The sequence below is a fragment of the Chelonoidis abingdonii genome, chromosome 24 (assembly GCF_003597395.2).
Source record: "Chelonoidis abingdonii isolate Lonesome George chromosome 24, CheloAbing_2.0, whole genome shotgun sequence".
NCBI classification, from domain to species: Eukaryota; Metazoa; Chordata; order Testudines; family Testudinidae; genus Chelonoidis; species Chelonoidis abingdonii.
The window spans coordinates 23,845,668-23,860,335 of NC_133792.1; the positions used below are offsets into that span (position 1 = coordinate 23,845,668).

The window sequence follows — 14,668 nt, forward strand, 5'->3', positions numbered from 1 at the left end:
AGTGGGGAGGGAGAACAAGCGTGGTGGGTTTAGACTCATAGACTCATAGGTCAGAAGGGACCAATATGATCATCTAGTCTGACCTCCTGCACAAAGCAGGCCACAGAACCCTACCCATCCACTTCTATAACAACCTACCCCTTATGTCTGAGTTACTGAAGTCTTCAAATTGTGGTTTGAAGACCTCAAGCTGCAGAGAATCCACCAGCAAGTGACCATGCCCCACGCTGCAGAGGAAGGCGAAAACCTCCAGGGCCTCTGCCAATCTGCCCTGGAGGAAATTCCTTCCCGACCCAGATATGGCAATCAGCTAAACCCTGAGCATGTGGGCAAGACTCACCAGCAGTACTCAGGAAAGAATTCTCTGCAGTAACTCAGATCCCATCCCATCCAACATCCATCAGACATTGGGCAGACTTATCTGCTGATAATCAAAGATCAATTGCCAAAATTAAACTATCCTATCATACCATCCCTTCCATAAACTTATCAAGCTTAGTCTTAAAGCCAGATATGTTTCACAATCCCTCCTTGGTTAGAGGGTTTGGATCTGCCTCCCATTTCCTCTTGACTCACCCTAGCATGGGCTGTAATACTGACATGGCTCAGTGGAGATCGAACCCAGCACCTCTTACCCTTAGCGCATAAGCCACTAAGAGGCCTCTGTGTTAGCCACGGCTGTGCGCTCCTCGCTCTCTTGTTGGCCTAGCCGCCTCTGAAGGAGGACAGAGGACCTACCCCCACCCCCGAGCAGGCCTGGCTTATGGGGAACTAGAATCAGTGCACCTGGCAATCACTCAGCTCCAGTCAGCTGCTGTGGTCTGTCACAAATTGACGATCACACTGAAAAGGAAGAGGCCTTGTCGCCTTGCTTTGCTCTGCTCTGCCCACGCAACGGCTGCATCCATCTGGGCTCTCCTCATGGCTACTTCAGTTGTCGGGAAGGGCTGTCTAGTTCCCGCATTTCAGCTGTTCCTACACAGGGGTCATCTCCCCGCGTTTGCATTTTTGAGGGGGGTGGAGCTCCACCCAGTAATTTCTGGAAGGATTTTCCTGTTCACCACTGAATGAAGTGTGGAATCCTGGGCTTGGGAATGGGAGGGAGGCCTGATGGAGTCAGTGGGTTGACGGCTGCCATTGCTCTTCAGCTCCACCCAGCTCCATCCCAGAGCAACAGAGCAGCCGCTGGGCGTGGAAGGTGCTAGGTGCACCTTTGCCGGCCTGCCAGAGGTTGTGCCAATATCCCTTCAAAACCAAGTGTGTGTGGATATTGCAAAAGTAGCGGAAGGAAGGGGTGGGGACTGGGGAGGCATGAAGAGAATCTTCCTCATTTTAAACTCTCTTGAATGAAGTCAGCCGAGCTCTGTCTGTTGCCATGGATGACGTTTATTAATGTAGTGCTAGGGGACCCACCAAGCGCAGGGCCCCCTTGTGCTAGCGCCTGTCCATATACAGTAGCAGCTAATGTCTACAGGGCATCGTTCCATATTGTGAGTCCTTTCCCATCGTTCTCTTCCACCTCTTGAAGGGGATGTGTTAGAAGAATGAGATCCCAGGGACAACAGGGGTCGTCTATGTCAGAATCAGAGCAGTGAGTTGCACCAGCACTGAGAAGCAGAGTTTGAGGTTTGGGGTGGAAATCCAGCCAGCTGTGAGCAGAGCACAATACCGGCTTGGAGATGAACCCCAGCAGGTCTGAGTGCTGAGATTTCTGAAGCATATATGTTCCGGTGACATCGCAAGGAACAATAACAGGAGCTATCCCATGCTAGGCACTGTCCGGGCACACAGTAGCAGTGTCCATAGGGCATTGTTCTGTATTGTGAGTCCGTTTCAGTAGTTCTCTTCCACTTCTTGAAGATGATGTGTTAGAAGAAGGAGACTCCAGGGACAAAGGCTGCTCATTCCTCCTCTGAAGTGCAGTCGGACTGCAAAGGCTAATCATGGAGGCTTCATGCTTTGTGCCGCTTAGTGATGGTAAGAGTTACCAATGCCCTGAGTCACAGATGGAGGTTGGCAAAGCCAGATAGCTGCTGGTGACATAGTGGGGGTGCTCTGCAAATGTTTTGTGGCCCAAAGCAGCAGACTCTGACCCAGTGTGGGCAGAGCCCCAGCATCCGTCAAAGACAGAGACCCACTTACTTCCCCTGTTTCAAAATGGTCACATATTTTGTCGGTCTATTGCAGCCTGTAATATTTTGTATTTTCTCTCCTTTTCAGGGCTTTTACATCTTCCTGGTCTATGCAATCTATAACAGTGAGGTAAGAGGAAGCTCTCACTGGGTTTTGATCCATATTCGGAACAGTCATATATTAGAAATGAAACTGGTAACCAGAATCTTAGCAAATGCAAAGGTCGATATTCTGTCCTGGCCCTTGGCTCCCATGACAGCTGTTGCTTTTGCCCCCTTGACTTGTTCAGAGGATGTTGTGGTTTTATCAGAACAGCACTGGCCCTGTCTCACAACCCTGCTCAACTTTCAGGTGAGGAACGCCATACAGAGGATGAAGGAGAAGAAGAAAGCTCTCTCGTTCACAGTAAGTGTGAGGCAGAGATGCTGCTCCGGTTTCATTAAACACAAGCTGGTTTCAGAGGATGTTTTTTAGAACGGTGGATTTCTGGGAAACCCAGTTTGTGTCCCCTTCCCTCAAATCTACAGCATAACATCCACTGGGCATCCCTCACTACCAGCCGGGATTATCAACCCCCTCTGATAGCCATGTATCCTATAGGGCATGCTGATTTCTTCTTCTCAGCCCTCCATAGCCTCTCTGGGGACTTCAGTCTAAACACCCTCAGACTAAACTCTAAAGAAAGGCCCAAACGTTGACATTTCCCATCATGCCTCAGCTGTGGATTGCTGTGTGTGTGAGTGAGGTGGGTGTGGACCCATTTTTGATCCACAAAACAGGGCAGTTTGTAGGATGTGACTGACTCCAAGGCCAGGCAAAAGGCCTCTCTCCTTGTTCTGATTGATGTGAGACCTTGATCTTTAAAACCCAGGGTTATCACATTCCACAGTGCCCCTTTAAATCCAGGTTTGTAGCCAAAGTCTGCCCTGCGCAATACATTTGGGCTGTCCCTGATGTCCTGGGAATGCATTGTTGGACAAAACTTGGCCCTGGGAATGTCTTTTGAATGGACCTGGCATATTCAGGAACATGGAGTCGGGGGACATCATTTTCCTCCTGAACGACGCTAGGGAAGGTGGAGGAAGATGTGCCGCTGGTTCTGCAGTTTGGGCAGTTGCGGCAGATCTGCCTGGAGAATCCACACAGACTGAAGAGTGGCCTTATTGGCAAAGAGGTGATAGTTAAGAAAACAGCTGCAGCAGATTTTTAAAATGATGCACAGTATCAAAATCCTTTAAAGGCAGACATGTCGTGGATTCCTGAGGGCTCTGTCCTGCTTCTCTGTCATTGCAGAACTGTTCTCATCCAATCAATTATCTGTCAAGTCCAAGAAATACAACTTCCTGGGAGACTGGGAAGCTGAGTCCTTCTGCGCCCGAGAGCGCCGTGTCCAGCCCTGTGCAGAAAGATCCCCCACTGAAGAACATTACCAACAAAGGTAAAGAGCCCCTTCTGGGACCTCAGCTTTGTATTCAGGTTGTATTCTGTGCTGCTGGTACAGGAGGAGGTAGGCTGACCTTTCCGGGGGGTCCAACTCTCATGCAGTTTTTATCCCTTGCATAGTTTTGAACCCTCTTAAACACCACAGAGTTGGAAAGTTTGACCCGGTTATGAAGTTCCCAAAGGTGACTGTAGCACATGAGTGCCAGCGTCAGGTCAGGCTGTTCCAAACTAGGGCACACACCCTAATGGGCTGGGAGGTCTAGACTTAGATTTCAACAACCAACTGCACCATGTGCAAACCCCCCAGGCACTTGAACAGCCTTAACACGGAGTCACAGACTGTCCCCTCGGCTACTCTGGTCTGTCTTACCATCCAGGTGACATGAGTGTCTCTCTGTGATTGATGGCCCCAAACACCGAGGATCACAGGAATATTCAGGTTACTCCCAATCCCAAAGGACCAGTCACTTACCCCAGGTCAATTGTGCTTCAGGGCCCACACCAAAAACAATGCTTGTAGGTGATCCTGTAGCGAACTATATGAAGATCTATTAAATAGGAAAAGGAAAATGGAGAGTTATTTATAAGGTTAAAGCAAGTGAATATAGACCATGAATGATTTACAGCCTTAGGTTTCACAGAATCATAGCAGATCAGGGATCTCAGAAGGTCATCTAGTCCAGCCCCCTGCTCAAAGCAGGACCAATCCCCAGACAGATTTATGCCCCAGATCTCTAAATGCCCCCTCAAGGACTGAACTCACAACCCTGGGTTTAGCAGGCTGATGCTCAAACCACTGAGCTAGCTCTCCTCCTGTATAGAAGGTAATATAGGCTTCTATAATCAGCAAGCTCTATTTGATCTCCAGGGCTAACCCAGGCTAAACAGCTGGGGATCTCTCACTTATGTCTAGAAACACCTTGCTCCCCCTAGAGTCCAAGCAACAGAGACAGGATGGCTGGGGGGGGGGGCAGGTGGGGCAATTTGCCCTGGGCCCCGCAGGGGCCCCCACGAGAGTTTTTTAGGGCTCCTGGAGCGGGGTCCTTCACTCGCTCCGGGGCCCCTGGAAAACTCTCGCGGGGCCCAGGCCCCCAGAGCGTCTTCCGCTCTGGGTCTTTGTCAGTAATTTGGCAGCGGGGGGTCCTTCTGCACCGGGACCCACTGCCGAAGTGCCCCAAGATCCGCTGCCGAAGAGCTGGGTCTTCGGCGGTAATTGGATGGCAGAGACCCCCACTGCGGGTCTTCGGGGCACTTTGGTGGCAGGTCTCGGAGCGGAAGGACCCCCTGCCGCCAAATTACTGCCGAAGCGGGGGCCCCCTGCTGCCGAGGACCCAAGGCCCCCTGAATCCTCTGGGCAGCCCTGAGCAGAGAGATCCTTAACTCCTTTTGTTTGAGGTTTTTAATCCTCCTCCTGCCATGTTCTCTGAGCTGCAAACTCAGGAGTTCACTTGCATGACTCATCTTCACAGATAAACAACAAGGATGTGTCTACATATAAACAATGACAGTGGCAACACTGCGCCACGGTAGGGCTTCAGTGAAGACGGGAGGGGTTCTCCCATCTCCTGGAGAAGCGGTAGCTAGGTTAACAGGAGAATTCTCTGATCAGCACAGCACTGTCTACAGTGGGGGTTAGGTTGGTGTAACTACGTCGCTCAAGGGTGTGGATTTTTACACTCCTGAGTAATGTCATTATACCAACCTGCTTTCCCACTGTAGACCAGACCTAAGAGTCTTTAGCCCTTTTGTTGACATTTTCTCGATCTTGATGTAGGGAGTTTCCACTTGTAAAATCCGCCCAGAGCCCATCTGCTCTCAATGTGTCTCCTCTTTGTGGGGCAGGGGCATACCAGTTCCTGCTCTTGCACTGATTATCATTCCTCTCCTGCATGGCCATTCATACAGTCACAGAACCTTACAATACGGAGCACAGATGTTAGAAGTGAGATTGATGCAGGGAGCAGCTCACAAGCATTCAACAGACTCTAAACACTAACCACTTTATCATTCTAATACCTCGTCTATCAATATTAACTGCACCCATCAGTGTCCATTTCAGACATGGGCACCTTAGCGTGAGCTGGCACCTGGCCTGCCAGTATCACAGTGGACATGAATGTTATTAGGTTTGTATTCCTTGGAGTGAGAGAGAAACTCAGATGAAAATATAAATACAGCACTGAGGGGCTGACTGGTTCCCAAAGAAGATAGTGGTAGAAGGCTGATTGATTTCAGTGGGATCAGTCCTTGTAGCGTATATGGGTCATCTGTGCATTTGAGGTGAGCGGATGTGGGGAATCCTCAATCCAGGAGTCACCTGAGCCGTTTTGCCAGCTAGGGCGGAAAACGTTTTCGGTGTCTCCACCCCCAGTGCCTGGGGGGAGGGGGGGAGTCGAGGGGCACAGCAGCATGGAGCTCCTCAAAGTTGGTGCCCAGGGCTTCTGCCATGCTCGCCTGCCCCTGCGTTGCCCTGAACAGCATGGCCTTCCCTCTAGGCAGAGAAGCATGTTGGTACTTTAACATTGATTTACGTGGGAGAGGGGGCAGGAAACTGATGTTAAACTAGAGAGAGAAAAGTTCACACACTCAAACGGATTGGCAGCTCTGAAAACTAGCTTGCAGTTCTTCAGACAGCCCAGCTGGGCCCTTTACTTCCTTGGGAGACACTTTAGGGGAATAAATGATAAAGCCCTTTGCAAGAAATGCACATTTCCATTCCTCAGGTGTATCCACATTCATTGTCTCACTTCACATTTTAGGAAACTTTGGTGCTAAAATTCCTATGGGGATTTCCTCAATGATGTCACCAGAGAGACCGGTACGTAATGTCTTGAGTTACTGTCCACCTTTCACATGCAGAATGATGCGTAGATGGGAGCGTTGTGTAGTGGATATAGCAAAGGGCTAGGACTTGGGACTTGTGGGTTCTATTTCCAGCTCTGTCATACATGTCTTTTCTTGTCCTGGGTGAATCACTTACTTGTCTGTGGCTCAGCTGCCACTTTGGTAAGATGGGGTTCATATCAGTCACCTCCCTCCGGGATTGGGAAGGTTCATTAGTGGTGGTAGCAGACTTCGTGAGCCATGTTGGGATCACTGTATGTATGTGCCTCCTCCTAAGCATTGATTAGGTTGGGAAGCTGAAGGAATTTACCCCAGTAAAAGGACCCTGTAATGAAGTATCTGAAGGCTTCAAATCGCTGACCTATGGAGGGTGGTGCAGCAGGTGTGACAAACAAATAATGGGATGAAATTATGATAAGAATCCAGCCTATTAGACTGAACAGTTTCTTGACAGGAAGTTGGCCAAGGGAAAGGGGTGGAAACCCTGTGATTCAGGGCACCCCAAACTAGGCTGGACAAAAGGCCCTACAAACATACAGAATAGAACAGCCCTACACTGTCTGCTGGGAGTCGCACCAAACAGCCCGATGGCTTCATGTCTAGGATTCTCAGACAGCCCCAGGAGGGCTCCTCAGGCGAAGGTGAGCTGTGGACTCAGAGTGGGGAGGGGGGAATCTCACTCCCTGGCATAAGCGAGTCCATGTAGCCCCTTTACAGACATCGCCATCCTTCACGGTGATGTGCTAGCTCTGCTCGAAAGCAATCAGTGCACCTGCCGCCCGTGCAAAGGAGTAAGGAGGCATCTGTCTATCCCTGCCCTTGGAAGATAAATAGTTGATTCTCTTTCTACTATCTGTGCCTTTGGGGGATGTCCAGCTCCTGGATATAAAGGGCCTCTATGCTGTTAGACCCATATGTGCTAACTCTTGGACTGCAGAGGGGAGGGAGAGATGGGGGTTGGTTTGACACATGAGTGGTGGGGGAGTCTCTCTGCTGCACGTTGATTCCTAGTTTTGTTGGTAACATTCATGGTCTCTTTTCTCCATTCTGTATCGGATGAGAATCAACTCCCAGGCCTGTTTATAACAGGGGCGTCCATAAAAGCACGAATGGAACTGAGCAATCAGAATGCCAAGACAGAAATGAGGTCAGGGCTATGAGCCTCCCCCAAATGAAGCACGTTAGAAAAGGGCTTGTGGTGTGTTTCAACATCCAAGTTACATTCTGTGCAAATGGGTATTGTTCAGTTGGCCCATTTCATTCCCCAGGCAGCAACTAATCTTCTACTAAGTTCAACAAGGCATGCTGTAAAGTGGAGAATAATTTAAATGTGACTACTCTGACACCACTTCCATTCCCACCACTGAAATGATCATGCAGCGTTCTGTGCACTTGACATAGAAGTTAACTTTAGTTTCCTCAGAAAAAAACATAATGCTACTTTCACATGAGGAATTTACCAAAGGGTCTAGATATACACCAAAATTTCCCTCTCTCTCTCTCCTTTATTGCTTTTGAAGTGCTATCTTCTTTATCTCACAGATAACATTCTGTTCCATTTCAAGGCAACTTAGTAAAACCGGTATTTATTGTCTCTCATGGTTTATTTTTGTTTAATGATGTTGCTATTCTTCCGGGTGCTAAATACCTGGCAGGTTTTCCAATAGATGCTTTTCTGACCCAGGCAGGTGCTGACTCTGGAAATTAGAACCATTGCTAAGCTACAAAATATGAGACGTGGGCTAAAGAGATTAACCAGGAGACTTGAGTTTTCTAATGCGGAGGGCATTAATAGAGGAGCCTGTAGATTTCCTAAATGCCAAGGCCGCAGCACTTCCTAGCTGGTAGATTAGGGGCAAAGAGAATTCGCTTGAGTCCAGGCTGGGGTCACTCAGAGCTTCCCTTTTTGTTTGTTACTTAAATATTTTTATTTAAAATGTTTTATTTTTCCTTTTCTAAACAATACAAATTCAACAACAATCAAAATACAAAATTCCCTGGTACCCAAGGAGCCAGTGTGGGAGGAAGCACGGCTGAGCCAGTTTTTGTTTAAATATTCGTTTGTCTTCACAAGTGACTTTTTTGCAACTCTTTCATGTTCTCTCTTCATGAACGTTTGAGCTCCACAAGTGAATTTTGAAGCTGATATATTCATTGTAAGCGTGTTTTGAATGTAAGATTTGTGCATTGTTGCAGCTTGTGCTATATGTGTCAATGCAGCTTGCAGTTGACTAGCTAGAGCCTGTAGTGCAGATTAGTTAAATAAGTCACTGGTATTGTTTCAGCTCCCCGACTGAATCCCTTATGTAAGTGACAGCGTGAGCTGTGAATTCAGAACAATATCGTTGAATGTAGCCTCGTTCTGATTAAGAAACTATTTTTTACAATAAGTCCAAAAACACTTAAAATGATGAAATGCTGTGCTCTGTTAGGTGCAAACATCAGAGTGCTTGTCACTGCATTTCATCCACGTTTTACTTGATGCATTTTTTGGTGAAAGGTTTTGGGGATTTGGCACCTCCCAGTGCGTCAACCCCCCCAGCCTCGTGGTGCTGGTTCATTGTGCCCCTTGTTGTGTAGACTGTGCAAATGCTGCAGCTGAACAGGAGTCACTGCCGTTCACTGAGCAGGGCAGTCAGGACAGGTCCCCATTGGAAGCAAAATTGATGATGTTAAGATGAAGAACAGTAGAACCTAGAGCAGTGGTTCCCAAACTTAAACAACCTGTGAATCCCTTTCACTGAAATGTCAAGTCTCGCGACCCCCTCCTAAAAATGAATATTTCCAGGGATTTTCTCCTTTACCTGAGTATAAATTATAAAAGCAGTGAGCTTGGAAATATAATTTTTTTTATTACATGCTTATGACATCCTATTTATTATTCATTGTTATTTATCATTACAGTATTTTTATTACATTATGAAAATGAAACACGTTTCCAAGATCTCTCTTTCGTAGCTTGTATCACTTTGAATAAACCTGTTATAAGACAAAGCTCCTAGGTTTCATCAAGAAGTATCAGATGTGAAACAGCATGAAGGTATTTAAGAAGCCAACTCAAAGAGTTCCTCCTGCACAAGCATTCAGGTCTTGAGTAGTCCAGGCAAACAATGCACGTTACAACAAAGCTTAAACTTGTTCTTCATCATAATTTTAAAAACAGCAAAAAGTATCCACCTCGTTTTCCATTTCTTATAAGGAGTCTTGAAGTATAAATCTCCTCAGTGTGATAGATATGCTTGCTTTGATCTGCTTAGCTCATGGAAGTCCAGGGGCCCCATGCCAGGGTTCCTAGGGACAGCTCTGTCCACCATTAGGGAATTTTTTCCCGAGAGCCCCCTGTAACATTTCACGAACCCCAGTTTGAGAACCACTGACCTAGAGGCTGAGGCTGATACTGTTTTTCTTCAAAAGAGATCAGGTTGGCCTCCTGTTTTGTATCAAGATATCTGAATGTGAATCCTTCCCACCCTTGTCAGCAGTGCTTAGGGGATAGAAACAGCTCTACCATTCCTATCTAAAGTTTATCATTTAAACAAGCCTTGTGATTTTTAAGTCAATCTTGTGGTTGTTCGGAGCCTGCCAGATCTGTGAATGCGTGGAGCTAGGGATGCTGGGAAACCATTGCCAGGATTAGGCCTTAAATTAGTAAATATTTTGTGGAAGAGAGGGTGGAGGTGGTGACCCCAGGGTGCCTTATGGTGCAGGTGGTCTTTACTAGGGCCTGCCTGGGTCCCACGGCTGGCTCTGGGGGGGCCCTATGCTCCATCCATGCAGTAAGAGATGGAAAAGCTGGCATGGGTTAGCCGGTCCGGTCCCCTCTTGTGTTGGATTGTTCTGTATGTCCTAGCACTGTGCCCCATCTGCTGCATTGCCCCAGGCAAGGACGGGAGCCCCACTTTCAGCGAAGCATGCTGCCAGGGCAAGTCTCTTATGCCACAGGCCCACTTTTGGGGGGCTCTCCCTAAGAACGCATGCTGGGCACTGGGGAGAATGCCCAGCTGGCACCAGTGGGAGAGTTCACCAAAGCTCCGTCAACACGAGGGGCAGGGCAGTTCCCCACCCTGTGAAGCAGCAGAGCTGCAGGGAGCGATGGGAAAGGAGAGTGCATGCGGCAAAGGACTTCTTGGCTGCATTGGTGGCAGGAAAAAAGCCCTGCCCTGAGCTGGGGAACGTGGCTGTGAACAGATCTGGGCTCCCTGGGGCTTGGAAACTCCCTCCCTGAGCAAATCCCAATTAACGAGTGTTCTCCCCTCTTTCAGGCTGTAGAGCTGACAGCGTTCAAATCCTCAGGTAACTTCTCCCTCCCTCATTTCCGCCTCTCTTTGTGCTTGGGATAATGTCTTGAAGAGTGTATTAAAAATCATATTGCACCGCTGCATCTGCACTGAGGAGGGCTGGTCGCAGAAAGGGGGGATCCATGCACACAGGCAGAAATGTTCTCCTTGTTCTGTTTTTAATTTCAAAATACGGTGTTTTGTCAAGATTGCAACATTCAAACAATCTCAGCTCAGGTGTTTCTTGAAATACTGGGGGGGCGGGGAGATATTGGATCTGGAAAAGGTTCCGAACAGGGCAACAAAAATTATTAGGGACATGGAACGGCTTCCGTATGAGGGGAAATTAACAACACTGGGCCTTTTCAGCTTGGAAAAGAGATGACTAGGGGGATATGATTGAGGTCTGTAAAATCATGACTGGTGTGGAGGAAGTAAATAAGGAACTGTTATTTACTCCTCCTAATAACACAAGAACTAGGGGTCACCAAATGAAATTAATAGGCAGCAGATTTAAAACAAACAAAAGGACATATTTCTTCACACAACACATAGTCAACCTGTGGAACTCCTTGCCAGAGGATGTTGTGAAGGCCAAGACCATAACAGGGTTCAAAAAAGAACTAGATAAGTTGATGGAGGATAGGTCCATCAATGGTTATTAGCCAGGATGGGCAGGGATGGTGTCCCTAGCCTCTGTTTGCCAGAAGTTGGGAATGAGCGACAGGGGATGGATCACTTGATGATTCCCTGTTCTGTTCATTCCCTCTGGGGTACCTGGCACTGGCCACTGTCAGAAACAGGATACTGGACTGACCCAGTATGGCCGCTTTTGTGTTTTTATGTCAACAGAGCACCATATGGCCCAGCCTCAATTAAATGCCACATTTCAGACTGACCTGGCTCTCAGCTAGGAGACTCCCTTGCTCCACAAGCAGGGCTAGTGCCGAGGAAGTGATGTTAGCTACCCTTGCCCATAGGCGCTGACTTCTGCTGGAGCTGGCGGGTGCTTGACTCCCCTCTACCCCCAGCCCCTCCCCAAATCCCCAGCCCCGCCTCCTTCCCTGAGCGCACCACGTTCCAGGTACTCCCCACTCCCTCCCAGAACTTGTTATGCCACGGAACAGCTGTTTTGTGGCAGCAAGTGCTGGGAGGTAGGCAGAGAAGCGGGGACATGGTGTGCTCAGAGGAGGAGATTAGGTGGGGAGGGCAGGGAGAGGAGCTTGGCTGCCAGTGGGTGCAAAGCACCCACCAAATTTTCCCCATGGGTGCTCCAGCCCCAGAGCACCCACAGAATCGGCACCTATGCCCTCGCCCCATCCTGGGCCTCTTTGCATGCACAGCACCATATCTCCCAGCAGTTCACCACATTGGATCTCTTGCATCCTGTTTCACAGCTCACTGCTCTGCAAATCCCACCATGCCCTGCACATACCTGCTGCACTCGAGACACGCAGAGCCATGCCTTGCTAAGAGCCGTCTTGTGTGCCCTGCCCCCAGGGCCGTCCCTAGCTATTCTGGGGCCCTACACAGCCCCACCCCCATGGGGGGGGGGCAGGGCTGACTTGGGGGGCAGGCAGAATCACCCCCCAGCACTCAGTGGTGGCACGGCTGGGGCTGGGTCATTGCACTTCCCGCTGCCCATGAGTGTAGGCTGGGCCCTGCTGCACTCCTCAGCGGGGTGAGGGCGTGGCTGGGATGGGGCAGGGGCAGAGCAGGGCTGGGAAGAGGTGGGGCTGGGGCCATGGAGAAGGGGCTGGAGCAGCACGCAGCTGCACAGGGCACCAGGCAATACGGTGCTGCCAATTCCCTGGTGTTCTACGCAGCCGCGTACTTGGCGTATGGGTGGGGACAGCCCGTGTGCCCAGGCCCCTCCCCATGTTAAGAACCTCTGAGCTCCTGTATCCACATCTTTCTTGCCATCTCCTCTATCCCTCCCTATGCTGCACCATGCCAGTCACCAGCTCCTTGTGCCACAGCCTCTGGCAGGAGCGCTGCCACCGCTTGTAGATGCTTAGAGCAGCTTTAGGTACAGGATGGGCCAGATCCATTGCGACGCTACTGGCCAGATATTTAAAAGGGCCCCACCCTGCCCCTGCACCCAATGCATGCAGCTCTTCCTGTCAAAACACGCCACCTGGGTGCATGCCCAGGCACATCGCTGGGTGTCAGTGCCAGGTGCTGCGGGATCATTGATCACTTTTCTGGGAGGGGTGGGTGGGCACATGTTGTGAGGATATATACAGTAAAGAGGACGGTGCTCAGATAGTGGGGTGGGGGTCTCTGTAAGTAGCATCAATAGACAAAGGGGGAATTCTCCCCTCTCCAGAGGCTGGTGCTCCCGCTGCCAAGGGAGGGGTTTCACCTGAGAGCTCTGTTCCTGTCCTTTGTCCCTAGCTAGGCACATTCCAGCTCCCCCAGGCTAGGTCAGCCCACTACTCACCTCTGTTTGAGGAGTTTCCTGGGTACAACCAAAGGAATCTGCTCAAGGTCACAGCTCCAACGAAGCAGTGAGGCGAGGTTTCTGCCTGGTACGGGGGAGCACTTGGCTGGACAGCTGTTGAAGGCAGATGCCATGCTTAGAAATTCGCACTGCTGTGCCCAGAGGCTGGCTCCCATTGGTTCCCAGGCAGCCGACTCTCTGCCTTGTCAGAAATAAGGCAAGAGACTTTGGCCACGTCTACACTACGGGATAAAATCGAATTTGCTAAAATCGGTTTTATAAAACTGATATTATAATTTCGATTTCATGCGGCCACACTAGGCACAGTAATTCGGCGTTGTGCGTCCATGCTCCGAGGCTAACTAACATCGATTTCTGAAAGCGTTGCATTGTGGGTAGCCACTTCCGTAGCTATCCCATAGTTCCCGCAGTCTCCCCCACCCTTGAATTCAGGGTTGAATCTTAATTGTCGCGGGGGTTCTGGTAAATGTCAGTCAGTCATTTGTCCTTCCTCCGGGAAACATCAGCTGAAATCCTTCGCGCCGTTTTTCCCTGGATTGCCCTGGCAGACGCCATAGCACGGCACCATGGAGCCCGTTCAGCCTTTTTTTTTCCGGCACCGTATGTGTACTGTGCCACGGACAACAGGCGATACTCCAGCGCCTACACAGCAGCATTCACTTGCTTTTGCAATGATAGCAGAGATGGGTTACCAGTTGTTCTGTACCGTCTACTGCTGGAGAAAACTGGCAAGAAATGATGGTCATCTCTCCCCTCTGTACTGTCCGCTGCTATCATGAGGCCCTGGCTGAAATCGGCCGGGGGCGCAACGCAAAGCAAAATGGGATTGACTCACTTGAGGACTGAGTCAATCCTCCCTTATGGTTTCAAAGATAGAGTCCTGTCCTGCCTAGAATAAAGGCAAGTGTATTAGAGAACCAGTGTATCGAAAGCACAGCTGCTTCCGTGTCAGTTCACAGGGGGTGCCCCTGCAACACCACACCCGTTGCTTCCCTCCTCTCCCAACCTTCCTGGGCTTCCATGGCAGTGTCCCCCCACATTTGTGTCATGAGTTATAAGAATGCAGGAAAAGAAACAGAGACTTGGAGGCAGGGCCTCCGGGCTATGACAGTTCCAGCAGCGTCTTTTCTATTACATGGAAAGGGAGGGGGGACTTGCTATGGATGAAGAGCTTATTTAGCCGTTCTGTCCTATCTACTGGAGTAACCAGGAATAATTCCCTCATGATATGAGCAATTAATCAGGCATGGGTTCTCTAGTATGTGGCAGTCCTATAGCACGTTCCACCACCGAGGGGGAGAGGGAGATGGAGCGGATACTGCTCTTCACTTGCTGGTAGCATCGCGTCTGCAGCAGCATCATCCATAGGGTACATTGAAGTAGTCAAGGATATTTCTTTCCCTTTTCTTCATATGATGGTGGAGGGGAAGAAACTGAGAAGTGTTCCATGACCAACGCCGAAGACCGTGTTTGAAACCTACATGACATGGGAGCTCAGCCAAGAATA

At 49.5% G+C, this 14,668-nt stretch overlaps 1 protein-coding gene across 4 annotated transcripts in view; it reads left to right on the forward strand.

Moving 5' to 3' along the window:
- ADGRD2 (adhesion G protein-coupled receptor D2) overlaps nucleotides 1-14,668 on the forward strand; it is a 76,990-nt gene that overhangs the window by 51,111 nt on the left and 11,211 nt on the right. For all 4 annotated transcript variants that reach the window (XM_032767718.2, XM_075060593.1, XM_075060594.1 and 1 more), the window contains 5 exons: nucleotides 2,221-2,262; nucleotides 2,485-2,538; nucleotides 3,427-3,571; nucleotides 6,336-6,394; nucleotides 10,683-10,713. In XM_032767718.2, the coding sequence (XP_032623609.1) occupies nucleotides 2,221-2,262; nucleotides 2,485-2,538; nucleotides 3,427-3,571; nucleotides 6,336-6,394; nucleotides 10,683-10,713 (331 nt within the window). The remainder of the gene's footprint in view (nucleotides 1-2,220; nucleotides 2,263-2,484; nucleotides 2,539-3,426; nucleotides 3,572-6,335; nucleotides 6,395-10,682; nucleotides 10,714-14,668) is intronic.